General features: G+C 42.9%; 1 protein-coding gene across 1 annotated transcript; it reads right to left on the reverse strand.

Moving 5' to 3' along the window:
• Positions 1-6698: 6698 nt before the first annotated feature.
• On the reverse strand, positions 6699-11277 carry LOC133780431 (ARF guanine-nucleotide exchange factor GNL2). Its single transcript, XM_062220180.1, has 2 exons — positions 10112-11277; positions 6699-9899 (listed from the first exon to the last, which is right to left on the reverse strand). The coding sequence occupies exons 1-2, from the start codon at positions 11131-11133 to the stop codon at positions 6791-6793; spliced, it is 4131 nt and encodes a 1376-aa protein (XP_062076164.1). The 5' UTR covers positions 11134-11277; the 3' UTR covers positions 6699-6790.
• Positions 11278-16516: the final 5239 nt, after the last annotated feature.

Here is a 16516-nt window from a genome sequence, read left to right on the forward strand (position 1 = left end):
AAGGACCCTACCAGAGAGAGTCAGTCATTCGACCCGGTGTTTACAAGTTGGCGAGATTGGATGGAAGTCTAGTGTCGCGAGCATGGAATGGCGAATACCTACGACCTTACTATCAATAGTATAGGAAGGATGTTGCCTGTAACCATGCTTGTTTATCTGTATTGTTTTTTCTATTTTTGGATTTTGTCAAATAAAGGTTGATTTCGTTTAATATGCTATATTTTTTACAATCTCTCTTAATTTAATAACCTATGGTCACATTCATAGGATATTAAGGGGGCATTAGTGGTATATATACCATCAGTTTGAAAAGTAAAATAACATATACGAAATACATACAAGTGTTTGGATATAACCAAATGCGCGAGCTAAGATAGTTTGGATGCAACCAAGCTATCAAACACAAAAAAAATGTACAAGTGTTTGGACATAACCAAATACGCAAGCTAAGACAGTTTGGATATAACCAAGCTAGCAAAAAGAAAATGTAAGTGTTTGGATGTAACCAAATATGCAAACTAGATTAAAATGTAAGTGTATGGATTACAAACCTAACACGACCTTAATAGGTTTGGAACAAACCAGAAACTAGTCGGCAGTAAGTTGGAGCATAACCCACTTCGGATAAGCCGAGATTGAGGCTAGAGTATCTTGCAAAACAATAGTTTCGACCTCATAACCTCGGACAGCTAACCGAGGACGAGAAAAAGTAACTAAAAAGTAAGATATAACTAAACCGTTTGCATTACACACCATACAAGTACTTTCGGGTGCATGGTTAAAGTAATATCCGACCTTGACAAATAACAAGATCGAAAGCGGATAATTCGAGCAAACTGTGCATGAATGCATTGAACCTCGAGCTTAAATCCAAACTATGTTTGTGTGATTAAACAAGCATATATGACTCTTTAATATAAAATGTGCAAAATATTTCAACCCGAGAAATGTAAAGCATATATTATAAAAGAAAGTCAAAAAGAAAGAAAAATTGTACCAGCCCCATGGGCATAAAAATAAAAGAAAACAATTACAAAAGTAAAGGGGCGCAGCCCCGAGGTATCATCTAAAGAGAAGGGGCAGTCTCCTTGGCCTCCTCAGCATCAGCGTCCTCCCCAGCTCCCTCTGCGCCTTCATGAGCAGCCTCCTCCTCCTCAAGCCGAGCCTGCCATTTGGCTATGAGTTTCGCCTCAAGATGGCCTAAGAAGCCGGTATCGAGGTTGACATTGTTGGCCCATATTCTGTACATGGCCAGGTCGACCGCCCGATCCTTTTTCTCCTTGAACTCTTCAAGAAGATGAGCCTTTTCACCCTCAATGATCTCAAAAGTGGCGGCCTTATCTTCTTCGAGCTTGGCATTGACCCCCTTGAGCCGAACATTCTTCTTCTCAAGCTCTGTGAGCCTGGCGTTCTGCTTCTCAAGCTCAGATATCTTGGCCTTAAGCTCCTCGGCTCCTGCCTCAACATTTTCCTTTGTTGCCTTTAGCTCATCACTCAGTTTGAGCTGAAGATCCTTCGCCTCCTGAACATAGGACTTGCTCGAATGGATCCCATTATTCAGTTTATAGTTGAGCTGAGTAGAGACAGTAAGAGCCTGGCATACAAAGAAATCAACATTAGCATATGGACCGTCTATAAATATAGCTAGTAGCGAGAAAATAAAAGTTACCACGGCAGTAAGCTCGACACTCTTCTCGTAAAGTGTGTTGCAGTCTCGGGCGTTGTTCAAAAACTGCCAGTGAGGAGCGTCAAAGCCGCTAAAGCTCTGACCCACTCGAGACAGAATGTCTGAGCCCAGCGTAGCCCCATGGGGCCCAACAGCATTTTCAACTACATACTCATCAACGTGAGTGGAAACTGACAACTTGCGGGTTAGGGAAGCCGAGGGTTTTTTCGGAGGTGGGCCGAGCGTTGAGTGAACCAGGATGGGAGGTTGGGGCTCAACCATAGTGGATGCCCCAACTTGTGGAGTCGGCTCCACAGCAGAGCTCATGGCAGGCGGAGCTGGTGGAGGAGGTGTCTTTTCAGTCCTCTTAAGGACCTTGGCGGGCCGGTCGGTCTTTTGCGACCCCCTGGGACACTTACTCCTCTTGGATCTGCCACTCTCAAGGATGTTGTCAAGATCGGAGTCCATCTTGCCTACACAGTTACACCACAATATGAGTTAAAAAAAAAGTAACTCAGCATCATGCAAACATACATGGGATAAATGGACAAGTGGAGAGACACCTAACTGGAACTCTCCCCCAAGCTTGAGCTCGGCGACCACGAAATTCCCCCATCTTCAGAAGAAGCGGGGGGAGTACCTTCCCTATAGGTGGATGTCAACCTCGAAAGGTCCCTATAGTCGTTGGTCCCATATTGGACAACTATTCCATTCCATACCTCGTTCAGGCTATACATGATGTCATATTTCACGAGCCAGCTATCGAACCTATGAACCCGTTCATCTACCCAAGACCATACATAAACATGGCTCCTATCATCCTTACACAATACTAACCTATCAGGTTTATTCTTTAATAAGGAGGGGGACCACATATTCGAGCTTAGGATGATTGTACCTTGCTCATCCGAGCCCGAGCTTGAGGCCTCATTGTTGGCCTCGTTCCCTGATTGTGGACTCCTTTGACGAACTGGAGGCGGAGGCCTCACCTCTCTCCTTGGGGGGAGGTTGCCCATTGGCAGAGGCACGAGCTCCCAATGGTCGTACTTTTTATTGGACCAATCCAATGTGGACTGATCCTCTCCCAAGAGCCCATAAGCCCGAAGCTTGTCTTCGTGCAAGAGAAAGGAAGGGGATCTCCTGTCGTAAGGAAGTTGGAACAGAGTCTCTCTGCACTCCTTCATCTCGTCAGAGGGGGTGGGGCAATGATAGTTGGCTGGAAAGCTGTCCCTTCATCTCGTAAGGAAGCTGTCCCTTCCCCGAGCTTGGGAGGGATTGCTTTCCAAACAAAAGAGATACAAGATCTCCTTTGGCGAGGGTACTTCCCACTTCATCTCGTGGTATGGCGACCTCAGGGCCGACAGAACCTTGTAAGAATTGGTGTTGAGCTGGAAGGGGGCCAACCCAACAAAGTCTGTGAAGTCTTTGAAAAAAGACTTCAAAGGCAGTACCGCTCCTACCTTCATGTATTCCTGGCTCTAAGCCGCATATCTCAGCTTGCTGTCAGGATTTCCATCTCCTGGAGCGCGGTAGCTTCACTCGAGGGAGGCCGGGGCTCAACACCTTAGCGAGCCTGATAATCCCGTACCATGAAGGGCCAGGTTATCGGTTATCTGGCCCAATGATGTAATCGAGCTCCAATAATGCTCGACCTCGAAAAACTCCCTCCTCGGCTGTGAGGTAGAGGGCTCCCCCATCAGTGAAAACTGCAGATCACTTGGTTTGAAGGCAACTGTCACTTTAAGCTTAGGGTCGAGGGGAATCGTTCTAGGCTCGGTGTCAGGATCTGGATGAAGGGGGACCCTTAGTCTTTTTCTTTTCCCTTCTTCGACCTCGTCTATTTGACGTCGGAAGTGATCTCGAGTGTCCTCTTGCTCACGCCTCAGTTCGTGCTCCCGAAGTAAATGTTGGTTCCGAGTAAAAGGAGACTCCGGGCTTGGAGCTACTGGTGAATAAAGAATCACGAGCTTTGACCCCCACCACTTTCCCGAATTCTGCGGCATCTAACAAGAAAGCAAAAGGGTGAGGGCCAAGCGAGCAAGAAATAATGAGAAATAATACCTAAGCTCGAATGATCAAGGCTACAAGGCAAGCTCGATCCAAAGGATGAGGCCAATCTCAGAGCATGTTTTCCACCGAAAGGAAAGAAGGTGGACATGCTGTGGTAAATCCTGAAATATCAGGGAAAAAAGATGGCGGTTATTAAAAAGGTGATATTTTTGGGAATCGTGCATTCTTTAGAAAATAGAAAATCCCTGATTTTGTACCCAATGTCTTGGTGTGCAAGATGTGTCCTCCGAAATTTTAAAAACTCAGAAAAAGAACCATATTTGGGTCTTTTTACGCATAAACTGGGTTTTGAACCGACAATGTTGAAACCTAAATGTAATATCTATCCGTCGACGCATCCTAGTGCATTAAACTAATGCATGAACCAACAAAATTCTAGGGCCCAAGGTACAACAGAAGCGTAAACACACATGGAAAAAATAATGCAAAGAAGCCATGAATAGAAAACTTACACAATGCGATCAGCAGAAATAGAGATATGGACGATTGTGTAAGCGGCTGCAAGTACGACCTCACAGAGTCAAAATTTCCAGCGTGGCTTTGTCTTCTCGGCTTCGAGAACATGCAAGAAATTGGCAAGGAGGGTTCTGGTTTTCCTTTCTTCCTTTTTTCTCTGAAATAAACGTGAGTTAAGGAAGAAGACGACAGGGTCCAATTTATAAGCACATGAGAATGCGAAAGGCTGGACTAATCTGGGCCATTGGCTAGATTCTGTATCAAATCCGACGGCCAGGGATAAGTGACATGATGGTACCGTAAAGGTGGCAGGCGAACGATCGTGGGCAGGTTTCCAAGGTACTCAAGTACATTGAGTGAGCAATACCCAACTGACGCGTGTCCATACTCGAGTATGTGTGACGGTACGGTTCCCGAAGAAAGTAGTTCAAAAGTTTCCTTCTCATAGGATTCGAACTAATACTTTTGAGGGGGGAAAATGTTACACCCAGATTTCGAGACCTGAGGTTGTGACCTCGAAAGCTGGATTCGTCAGGTGTGAGCTCGCGATAGCTAAAATACATGTTCATAATCTAGACGCCAAACCCTTGAAGCAGGTGGCAACCTCGAAGATAGGTAGCCTCGAAGTCCTTATAAGCTCGAAAGACGGAACATCGGAGTATATTCATTGTCGGGTAGCCTCGGATCAAGTGGCCCGAGCTTGGCATGGGTGTGAGTTCGAAATAAGGCAGCCTCGGTGGTATTTACCCACTCCGAGTTGGTCTTGGGGAAAGTAATACAGCTCGTAATTTACTCAGGGACCTAGACTGGCATGATGCTGATTGCTGACCTCGAACGGCTTAGTGAGTCACCTGAGGAGACGCAGTCCATGCATTCAAAAGATATTTATTGTTGTAACTTCCCTACAATAAACGGATATTAACTAGTCAGTTATACGTCCCCTGGTCTTCAGGGGACATTTCCTTGTATATGGGAGTTACAAACCTTAAAGTAATTAAATTTATTAATTTACAGAATAACTTCCTGAAACGTGTGGGATTGGATTCTGAGATCTCCTCTATAAATAGAGGTGTCATGTACCTTTGTAAAGGACCGAAATTTTGTGATCTTGAGAGAATCTCTGGAGAATTTATCCCTGAAGAATTTCCGGAAATTTCCTAAGTCCTAATAAAAAAGACTCGTGGACTAGGCAGAGTTAACTGTTGAACCACGTAAAAAAATCTCATTGTTTTACTGTATTATTCTTCTTCGCCATAGTTTTTACTGTTTACGTGCTCTACATTTTAAGTTGAGGAAAACGGGCGTCAACAGGTTGCACTAAATAGAGACTACAGCTAAGGAGGATTGCACGGGGCCCATTGCAGAAAGTTGTTTACAAGCTTTATGGGGAACGTGCCTCTGATAGTGTCAGGGTGTGGCCGCATGTTTCTCCATGTCAGGTCTCGTAGTGGGAAATGCTTCTTGTCGAATGTACGACTAGACACCACTACTCAAGGCTCTTCCAAAAGGTTGTCAGACGATCTCCTGGTGGCTCTTATACGCAATGGCTGACACCTGGCAGCTCTTCTAGGCCCCGAGGACAACATCCTAGACCTGGAGGACAACTGACTAAAGAAGGCGCGAGGGCCTCTAAAAGGTTCTCGGGGCATGACCTCACTTGGAGACATCCATTCCTCGAGGACTGACCTCAAGAGGTGGCCTCCCTTGGAGACATCAGCGTGTGGCCGGTTCGGGGTACCTGGAGGGGTTCACACTTCGAGAACATTATGCCTTGTCTTGTCGTTAATTGCTCCTAATCGCTACGTGTCTGGTGGTAAAAGAACAGACAACAATTATAATATATAATATTTATTTATTTCAGAAATAATAAGGACAACAGAATTTATTCTACGTTTATCATATTTGGTATATTATTTATTTTACACTATAATTTGTCTTATTTGGAATTTTTTTTATCTTTGCCACTCATATTCATACTTACTCATAAGAAAAAACTATATTATATTATATTTATTAATTAATGTATAAAAGCACTATATAAACTATTTTGTCTTTCTATACATAATTTTTTTTGGTCTTTTTTGTCAAATTTGTTTTGTTCTTCTCATTTGTTTATTATTATTATTTTTATTGATAATAACTTTGTGTTGTTACGTAAACTTTTATTTATCTATATTTTTGTACCTTCTTTAAATGAATTTAAGTTATATTATATTTTTTTACTATATGGTGGTGTGATATGAGAATGAAAATCTAAAATACTTACTATGGTTCAAAAATTTGTTTAATTTTCGTGGAACCCAACACGTGTATTTTAAGGGTGAACTCAACCTGGGTCCTTTTCAACAGCTAGAAAAGTTGATTTTGATAGAGATGAAGCCACCACTATGTTTTGTGAATATGACTCAACCCCACAAACTACACATTGGCCGTTGGTCATGCTGTCGGAAGTTTTCAAAGCAGAAACTTCACAATACTCTGGGCAGAATTTGATAGTAATTGTCAGGTTTATTTTTGTTTTTCGTACAATGCATATATAAAAGGAAATTAGAAACTAGTATTCAAACTGGCTTTTTTCTTTACATTTAATAATAGCTATCAAATACTTTCTTCAGGAAATAACTCATCTTTGATCGATGGAGCAATCCATTGTATTTGAATATAAGTTATCTCCCAAAGATCATCATCTTCCTTCTGAACCAAAATCCCATTCTCCTTCATCTCTGTAATCATCTTTCTTAGCAAGTCCGGAACAACTTGAGGTAATTTTGACTGACCATACTCACCCAAATCAGCCTTCATATAAGTATCCATTCTTCTCAAAACTCCCAACCAAAACGTCCTAAACCCAGGGCTGTTTGATATCTGTGTCATCAACTTCATAAAGATTTCAGTCAAAAGCTCCATTGCAATTGTTAGAGTTCCTTCCATGCTTCTAGTTTCCCTCTCTGCATTTGCCCTCCTCGAGTACTCGAACATCTTCTCGTGCAAATCATCTACCATGGCAAAGATCACAAGGTTGAAGCAGTTAATGCAGTTGTTTGGTGTGAATTCAAGCTCCTCAGCGAGAATAAAGCATTTCTGAAGAGCCATAACTGCCGCGTTCCTTATCTCTTCTCGCCGAGCCAAGCTGGTTTTTCTTAGGGCTTCGCCTAGTTTGATGAACAAACTCATAAAGAAGTTCAACGAACTAGGAGCTCTCAAGTTGTCCTCGAATGAAGAGTTACTCGTGTTGCTTGTCGTGCTAAAATTGTTACTTGCTAGCTCTAGGCACTGGCTTTTGTACCATTGGACTAAATGATTTACTGTGCTTGCCAAAAGGTCCAAAATCTTGATGTTCTTCTCCAGTGGACTATTTCTGAGGGCAAGAAAACTGAAAGCAGAGTCAATACAATACGTATAGTTCATCTTTGAAAGATGAGTTCCATCTGATATCAACATGATCAAAGTCTCAACTCCTTGGTCATAAGTTTCAGGATGTCTTCCTGTAATTGATAACAGGTGGAGGACTGATTTCCAACCGAGCTGAGTCTTCAAATTCGCAGGAAATTCAATCAAAATCTTGTTTACAGACTTCGTTATGAACTCGCAGCAGGTATCAAGGATTTCCTTTTCGAGCTTCCACATTAAGTTAATAGACTTGAAAATGAGCTCCTCGGGGATTTTTTCTTGTTGGTATGTTCCAAGTAGCTTGAGGCAAACCTTGAAGAGGCCGACAATGCCCTTTTCTGCAAATGGGACTGGGGAAAAGGTAGGGAACTGAGCAACCGCGAGGAGATGATCGTTGAAAGCATGCCAATAACTTTGAAACCTATATATATTCGCCAATGTAATGGCTATTATTAGATCCCAACAGAAGCCAACGGTTTCTTCTTCATCAACTGATGTACTAAACTTTTGCCCTTTCCCAGCAGCTGAGAAGATTAGAGAACGCCCAAGATTGATTACAGCATCTTCTGGCAAGTTCGAAGTCTTGCTAAAAATGTTTCCAATTCTACATTGTTTGATAATCTTGAGATTTTGCTCAAATTCACTTACACCAAGGGAAAGGGAATCTTCCATGCTTTCTAATGATAGAAAATGTGAGAAACGGCTAACCGCGCCTGAAGGTTGTTGACTTGCCAATTTAGGATCATTTGGGGGGAAGTTTAGGCCTGGTTCAAATGTCGCCTGGGAATCAGATGATGTGGTGAAAGAAGCAGCATCAAACTCGATGACAGATTGGGGAAGGAGCTTAAGCCTTTTGAGCTTCAACAAACAATCAACAATGTTCTTCCAACCCCCTCTTATAGAGTTTCCAAAATTATTGGCGATGGTGAAAACTGCAAGTGTGGCTATCTTGGGCTTCAAATCATGGCTAAAGGCAAAAAGGGTTTCTTCAGCGGAAGCATAAGGGTTCAACAGAGTAGTGAATTTGGAGAAAGAAGCAAGAAGTTCATCAAGGGTCTCTTCTAGTCCATACTGAGCTATTCTTGCTATGGAAAATAAACCTTCAACACATTCATGCAGGAGCTCTTCTTCGTCAGCATGCTCGAAAAATGCACAGAGAGTGGCTACAGATGGCCCGGCGATGCTAGCAAACATGTCTCTCCCCAGTCTATGATCCTCAAAACTGCTTAGTTTATAAGGTTGAATAATTCTGGACCTGTTGATTAATTCAATCCATCTGCTTGGATTCATCTCAACAGATTGGCCAGATTGGCCAAAAATAGTGATTGCATTGTTTGAGATGGAGTTAAAAAGCTCAGAGAGATACTCCTTAGGAAGATCCTTACCTCCATTGATGGCTCTGTTATTCCTAATAAACTCTTCCTCTGTCATCTTCTTCTTCACTTGGGGATTATGTTGGTCAGTATTGAGCATTATAAGAGAATAACAAAGAATAAAAACTGCATCTTTGCTTGCAAAAATATCTGAAGTCTGTTGTTCATAAAATCTATCAGAAAATGCTTCAAGGATTCTGGTTATCTTTTGGGACTCTCCAGGTAATCGAAACGTCTCAAGATAAGTTCGAAGAGCATGATCAAGAATCATGCTTGAAAATTCGAACGTTTCAGTGAATTCTTTCAAAACTTGAAGGTGAAAGATTTCAGGGTCACCAAGAAAATCTCCAACCAAGCTCTTATCCAATCCTGGAGTGTACCGAAAAAAGAAAGCCAAGGCTTTTGGATCATGAGGATCAGGGGACAATTTGGAAAGTTGTAAGTACTCTAAACCTTTCTTCTCATCACGGTTAAAATGGTACCCAGCGACAGATAATTTTCTCTTCTGAGCTTTTCGAAATCTTAAAAAGTTAACCCAATTCATTGTATCGTTTTCGGGTTTGTCTTCCCAAAAGGGTCTGAACTCTGAAATTTCAACTGGATAAGGCTCGAAAGGGATGGAATCATCTTGTCGATCTATGTTGTCTGCGATGTTGTGAATTATAATCATTAGTCCTTCAAATGCTTGGATCTTTAAAGAGGTCAAAGGACTACTCACTGGAAATGAATGCTTGCAAAGCAACTTCCCAATCTCTTCAAAAACGTTTTGGCAAAGAGGATCACAGTCGTAGTTTTCATAGACTTCGATTATGAATGTTGGCTGTCTACAAAAGTTTATGATCCCTTCGATTGAAACCTCTTGGAGTTGGGGCGGAACTCCTTGTGTTGTCGAAACTCTTAAAAGCACAAAAGTGAAGAAGGCTTCTATTTGGAGGCGAAGAAACCTACCAACAAAAATAACAGAAACTATCAACAGTATGCAGAATACTTGTTCCTAGCTGCTGTGCTATTTTTGCATTTTCGTTTTCTTGGGTGATAAGCTAAGTTAAGAAAGTTATTGAATAAAAAGAGTTACATCTATATTTTATCATAGAACACACGTCAAACAGTAGCATGCAAAAACGAATGAAATGTTTGGCCAAATATAATGTTAAACCTGCGAAGAAAATGATAGGTGTTCAAGACTGTACTACAAATCATGGAGAGAACAAGTGGGGTGGAACAAGTGCCATAATGTATCAAATGGTGGAACAAGTCATCTTGGACCATTCTAAGAAGCTTTGGGTGTCTCCCAATTCCATCACCGCTTAACTCCACCGCAGAATTGATCAAAACCAGAGCAAAAAGTTGCACATCTTCATCAGCTGTATGCATAGTAGATCCTTCTGTTTCCACCAACTCCACCACATTTAGCAAAGAGCATAAGAAGTGAAACACGTCCACAGCACACCGGATTCCATAACCCGATTCAAATTCCCCGCCGAGTTCTTCCCCCTCATCGATGTCGAATTCAGAAGCTTCGATAACCTCAATTTCAGGCAATTTGGAGAAGATTTTCTGGATAAGCTCGTGCATGGTGTATCTGGCGCTCCGTTGGAGCAAATCTCCCCGGCCCGCTGATTGCTGAACCACCTGGAAGCAAGTATTGACGAGTACACATACAGCCTGATCAGTGAGCAGAGCCGAGGCAGGGTGGTTCATGATCCCCGATAAAACTTGTAAGATCTTCATCAAAACAGCGTCTTCCGAAATGGGATCAGTTTTCTCTAACCTACAATTGGTAATGGTGGTAACGATGGCAGCGATGGCCTCAGCCGCACCGGGTGTCTTTACGTCGAAAATTTCAAACTTGAGGATTTTAAGGAGGGCGGAGAGGGCAACACCAGTGGCGGGGGCGGGGATGTCGTCACTCTGGATTACGTCGAGAAAGGGTGAGAGGTAGAGCGAAGGGTCGATGGTACACCATTGTTGTTGAGGGTTGAAGATGAGAGCTCGCAGGGATTTTAATGATTGGAGAATGCCATTGTCTTGGGACTCCTCCGGGGATCCAAGGTAGTGGGAATTGGGATCAGACGGCCGACGGATGACGGCTAGAAGCGCGCCGACTTCGGTGTTGAGCATGCAAGAGAGGCCTAATTCTTTCCTCTTGATTTTGGGTAGTTCCTTCTCTTTTTCCATTGGTGAAAGACCTTGAAAAAGCAGAAGAAATAAAGAGAGGGAAAACTTGAGAGAGCAAAAACCGTTGATTGTCCTCAATTAACTTTTAAAAACAGACTGTCATTTTCGGTGAGAGAAGGAAAAAAATGTAAGTAGAAAAGTTAAAAAAAAAGATGTCAAGGGCAATATAATTATGTGCTTAAACAAGAAATGAGAGGTTTAAGTATCGTTTACTTTTTATAGAATTTTACTATTACTTTTGCATGGTTAAGAAACCATTTTTTGAAGATTTCCACCATTTTTCTCTCCTTAGGACGAAAATCGTTGTTTGTCTCCTCGTCGTCCCTCCTGGTCTCCACGTCACAACGAAAGTTAAATGCTTAAAAGAGTGTCAAGGACTTTTACCATCCGGTCATGCCTTGTAAGTGGCACATCATCAGGGAATGAATTCAATCAACGGACTTTCTTCAATCCACCGGGCGAGGAACCCGCTTTTCTAAAGCCTCATATTACAAACATAAAGAGAGTAAGAATTAGAGAAAATGAGAGTATGCTCAGCTTAACATACCATCATCCCCATCTCTTTCATTCAAATTCTCTCATCTAGATCCACGACATATAGTCTCCAGATCGAGATATTCCAATAGCAAAAATAATTTAATTCTTTGAAATAAGTAAACAGCCCAAATGATGTCTGTAAAGAAAAATTTATTGAACAAATAAAATGAAAGAAGGCTGTGGAATATCCTTGTTTCAAATACGTCCACGAGGAGTACTCTTACGTGACAAAAAAGAATTCATGCAAGTATTTTACCGTCTAGAGATATTACTATCATCTTTCAATTTTCTTTTTCTACAAATAGTGATCCCTAAGTGGATCACATCTCACATATAAAGGGTCTTTGAGTATCTACGAGAACAACTACCTTGGACTGAAAAGCATATAAATTTTATCTTTTAAAAAAATACCATGTTAATTTTTAGCAAAATTAACAACACAAAATATATGATCAAATTATAAAACTCAATAAATGTAACCTTGGCCATCACATTCCTAGTTTTAATACTCCACGTGATAATAAAACATATACAAGACATCATAAAAACCATCCAATCCAACAGAATTGCAACCACTTGTAAGCGTGGCAAGGGTATCTTATATATGTTGTACTTGAAAATTATGAGCTGACGTGTCTTGTTCGTGGTACATGTGTCAAGCATTTAAAGAAGTTCTTTGTAGCTCCGAGAATGTGATACAAGCTCCCTGAACGAGAAGCGAGTCAAGACCTATCCGACCAAATAATAAGTAGATCGCCCATAGTATGTTCAGATCGTATAACAAGTAGCTCGAGCATCTTAATGATCGAGCTAGTGAAAGTCTACAAACCTCTAGATCGTGTAGCAGGCGTTCAGTTCGCCACTAACGCATGGAATGCCCATAATTGAATTCTTAAAGACTCGGAGACTTGTCTTGTATCCTCTGCCTAGTGAACGTATAACATCAGGTCGTTTATGCCTTTAAGTGTATTCAATCATACGTTTGGGAAATAACTCAAACTAGTACGTTACAATGTATCCAACAGATCTCAAATATGTCTTACGAACCCCTATAAATAGAGGGAGAATGGACATATCAAAGGATCGAATTCTTGAATGCAAAAACTCTGCTGAAATTGTCATAAACCATTTCCTCAAAGACAAAGAGCTATAACAAAGACTTGTGGACTAGGTGGATTTTAAGTACTGAACCACGTTAAATTCTTGGTATTCTTACTATTACTGTTATTCGGTTTAACATAAAGCCTAATTATTATTTATCGAATTTCTTAATTCACTGTTGCCGAAAAACCGCGCCAACAGATTGGTGCTTTCATTGAGAGGAAAAATTATCCTTGCGACTTTTTCATCCTAAGGCTTTTACTTCAATCATGGTGGTAACCTGAAGCCGAAGGTCATCCTGTGACGAAGAGTCAAAAAGGCTTGGAGACCAAAGGGATGTTCGAGCGGTCAGTCCTACTGAAGAAGGCACTTCAGTGCCAAGGCGTCCTGAAAAACAATCGCAGGTTCATCCTAGAAATAACCAAGAAACAGGCAGTTCATCATCACAACACCATCATGAAAATCCTTATTATATAGGATCAGTTGAGCAAGAGAATGCTGAGCTTAGGGGTCAACTCACTCACGCCAACAAGAGTATTGATGAGTTCTTATCTTGATTGCCACCTCCTTCAATCGATCAGAATGTTGGAAGGAGGGCAAGTGGAACTGGAGGTAGTAGATCACGAAGGCATGGTCGCCCCACCATGAGTCGTTCAGTTCGGACTTCCACTTCGAGCACTATGACATCAATGTCGACTTCTAAAAATGACCGACCCATAGGAATGAGCAAACTGCTCACGTGTCCAGAGGATAGCCTGGTCAATCTGGACGGGTTGGAACAAATGTAAGGTAAGGGGTGATTCCCCTGAATCCACCAGGTCAAGCCCCTGCTAGTAACCGAGGTCAGGAAGAGGGTCTACCCCCTATAAGGGATATTGGGGTGGATGATGGGCGACCTAGAGTTGTGTGCCTAGATGGACGACAGGTGGCTTACCCTATAAGACATCTACCATTGCCTACACGCCATCTGTCACCCCAGCGAGCTCCAGCCCCAACAACCTCCAGGGAATGTGTCCCTTCAAAGGAATGACCGAAGAAACACTGTTCACAGAGAGGTCACCCATGTCACTCGATCTCAAGTTACTAGGATTTGAATCTGTGATAACAATCAGGCTCAATGACCTCATCAGCAAATGATGAGTTTTGCTAAGGATAGCTATTGGACAAAAAGCCATCATGAAGAAAGGTCAGAGAGTGTTCATATTAATCACTCTCGAAGGTGAGAGCCTGACTTGAGAGTGTTATATTATTTTATAATATAATGTAATAATATATTATATTATAATATAATGTTTTAGATTTGTTGACGCGGTTCTTCGCCAACAGGTAATTAAGAAAAATAAGAGGAAGGGATTAGTGCTTTACGATGAACCGAAATAGATGAATGATCTTTGTAAATGGACTGGTGACACAATTACGTTTTTTAGGTGGTTCAAAGGTTAAAATCCTTCTACTCCACCAGCCAATATTATTGCTATATGATTGGTATTCCTTTACAGGGTATTTCATTACACAATAGAATCCAACCCTTTACAACTCCCAAGGTCTCCATTTTTATAAGAAAGGGCACCTGCGAGTTGGTAAGAAGGTCATCCCGTGACCTTCTTACCTATCATGTCACTTTTGTGACATTCATGATTAATTCCTAAAACCTGACACATGAAGTGTGGTCTAAGAAATAGGTAAGGGGGATAATGGGCCGCACGGCCCAACCCAGTCGTGGGTGCCTGAATACGCACGTTCATGCTGCGTGTCCGAGAAGTCAGGGATATATCAGACACGTGATGTCTGATATATGCACGTTTACCTTGCGTGGTTGACTTTCCAAAAGGTCACAGCCTCCAACTCTAGCTCGTACCATGAGCTGGATGCTCCCCTCGACCTGTGGCCTTCAGAGTCCAGACTCAGTCCTTAAGTAATCTTGGCGAACCTTTGGATACCCCGAGCTAACGAGGTAGGACCTGACGACAGCAGCTCCGGTCATGGGGGATCCACGCGGCTGATATGATTTAGGCCGTACTTCAGCTCGCTAATAGCCCGTGGGAAAATTAGGGCGTACATTTTCCCACCAAGCCCCTGCTCGTGGTACACGACGTCATGTAGGGCCACAGTAGGGGCTTTTAGGCTTCCCCACGAACTCTTCATATTCCACATTTTATGCAGGCGCTGAATACGTGGAACATCGTGGTTGGTGACGGTACGTCTTCTGAGAACCGCATCAAATGGCCTAGCCTACACTCAGCCGTCGTTCCTCCTTTCGAGTGGAGAGCCTTGGATCCCACATCAGGGCAATCCAACGGCCCTCCTCATGTGGCCTTTCATGTATATAAAAGGGGTGGCCACCTTACGCATGGGCCACCCATTCATTTGAAAATTTTCAGAGTTTTCCTTCTTCTTCTCTCTTCTTCATCTACAAAAGAAAAACCCTCTTCTTTCCGGCCGCCATTCCCAACACTCAAGAAGTTTAGGTGTAAGGGCTCCCTTGAAGCTTTGGAATCAACTACTCCGACGAAGCCCCAACCCAGACGATCCCTTCATCCTCTTCTCAACCAGAATACTCCGTAAGTCCCCTGACTGTGCATGTTTTGAAATTATTTTTCACTGTAGCCTAGGTAAATATTTACTGTAGCCGCATGCAAGGTTTTGTTGGTTTTTTGTGGGCATGAAGGGTGAAAGCCCTTTTAGGTTAGGGTATCGCTTCTAGTAGAAAACCATTTAGGAACACGATTTATAGGATACATTTTCTGGGGGAATTTTCTGGGTAGGATTTTCGGTATGGTTGTTTAAAATATCCAGTACTTTTGGGTGCAAAACCGGGTAGCTTAGGGGACACGCCTCACAGGCGGTTTTGCACCCCTTGCCTACTGAAACTTTCCCTCCAAGGAAAATTTCTATCCTGACCCTCCTGACACACGAATTCCGAGTAATTGGGAATCTGTTGGGAGCATAGGCGCGTGTTCATAGAACCGCGTGGTCTCACTCTCCACGAGCTGAGATTATCTCAGCTCGTGCAAAGGAAACACCTTTTTCTGATTCTCCCTTATGCTTAGGTTGCCTCTTCTGAAAATTTCTTCTTTTGTTCGCTAGGCGACCAGATGGGACCCAAGAAGAACGCTTCTAAGAGGATCGCAGGCAGCTCGTCTTCCCAACAATCCAAGGGAAAAGAAGTGATGACAGACTCCCCCATTCCTGCCTTCGGGCCGGCCGTGGAACGGGAGCTCGAGGTGGCACCCGACGCTTTCTTCGAGGCTGAGAAGATCGTCTCGAAGATCACCGACCAGGGGAAAGTGAATAAGATATTACTTTCCCACAACATCGAACTAGGGAGGGGCACCCTCATCGCCCGACCTCCCTTAGAAGGTGAGCGGAGCTGCGCACCGCTCGACGAGGAATTCGCGGCCTGGAGTGATGAACACTTCAAAGCTAGGGCTTTCCTCTCGCTGGATTAGTACTTCGCCGACTTCCTCAACTACGTGAGCTTGGCTCCTTTCTAGCTCCCCCTCAACTCCTATCGTTTGTTGGCGGGGGCTGAGATATCTGTTCTTGAAACAGGAGTGGGAGGTCCCCACTCCGGCAGATATCTTATATTTCTTCTGCCTCAAGGCCAGCCCGGAGCAGCGGGGGCGAGGCGACGGGTTCTATTACTTGACCCGGTTTCCAAATACGACTGCGGTCATCGAGCTCCCAGCCACCCCAACGACTTCAAAGACCAGTTCTTTATGTCCAAGGGGTTTCGCAACTACGA

Source organism: Humulus lupulus, chromosome 5 (genome assembly GCF_963169125.1).
Source record: "Humulus lupulus chromosome 5, drHumLupu1.1, whole genome shotgun sequence".
Taxonomy (NCBI): Eukaryota; Viridiplantae; Streptophyta; class Magnoliopsida; order Rosales; family Cannabaceae; genus Humulus; species Humulus lupulus.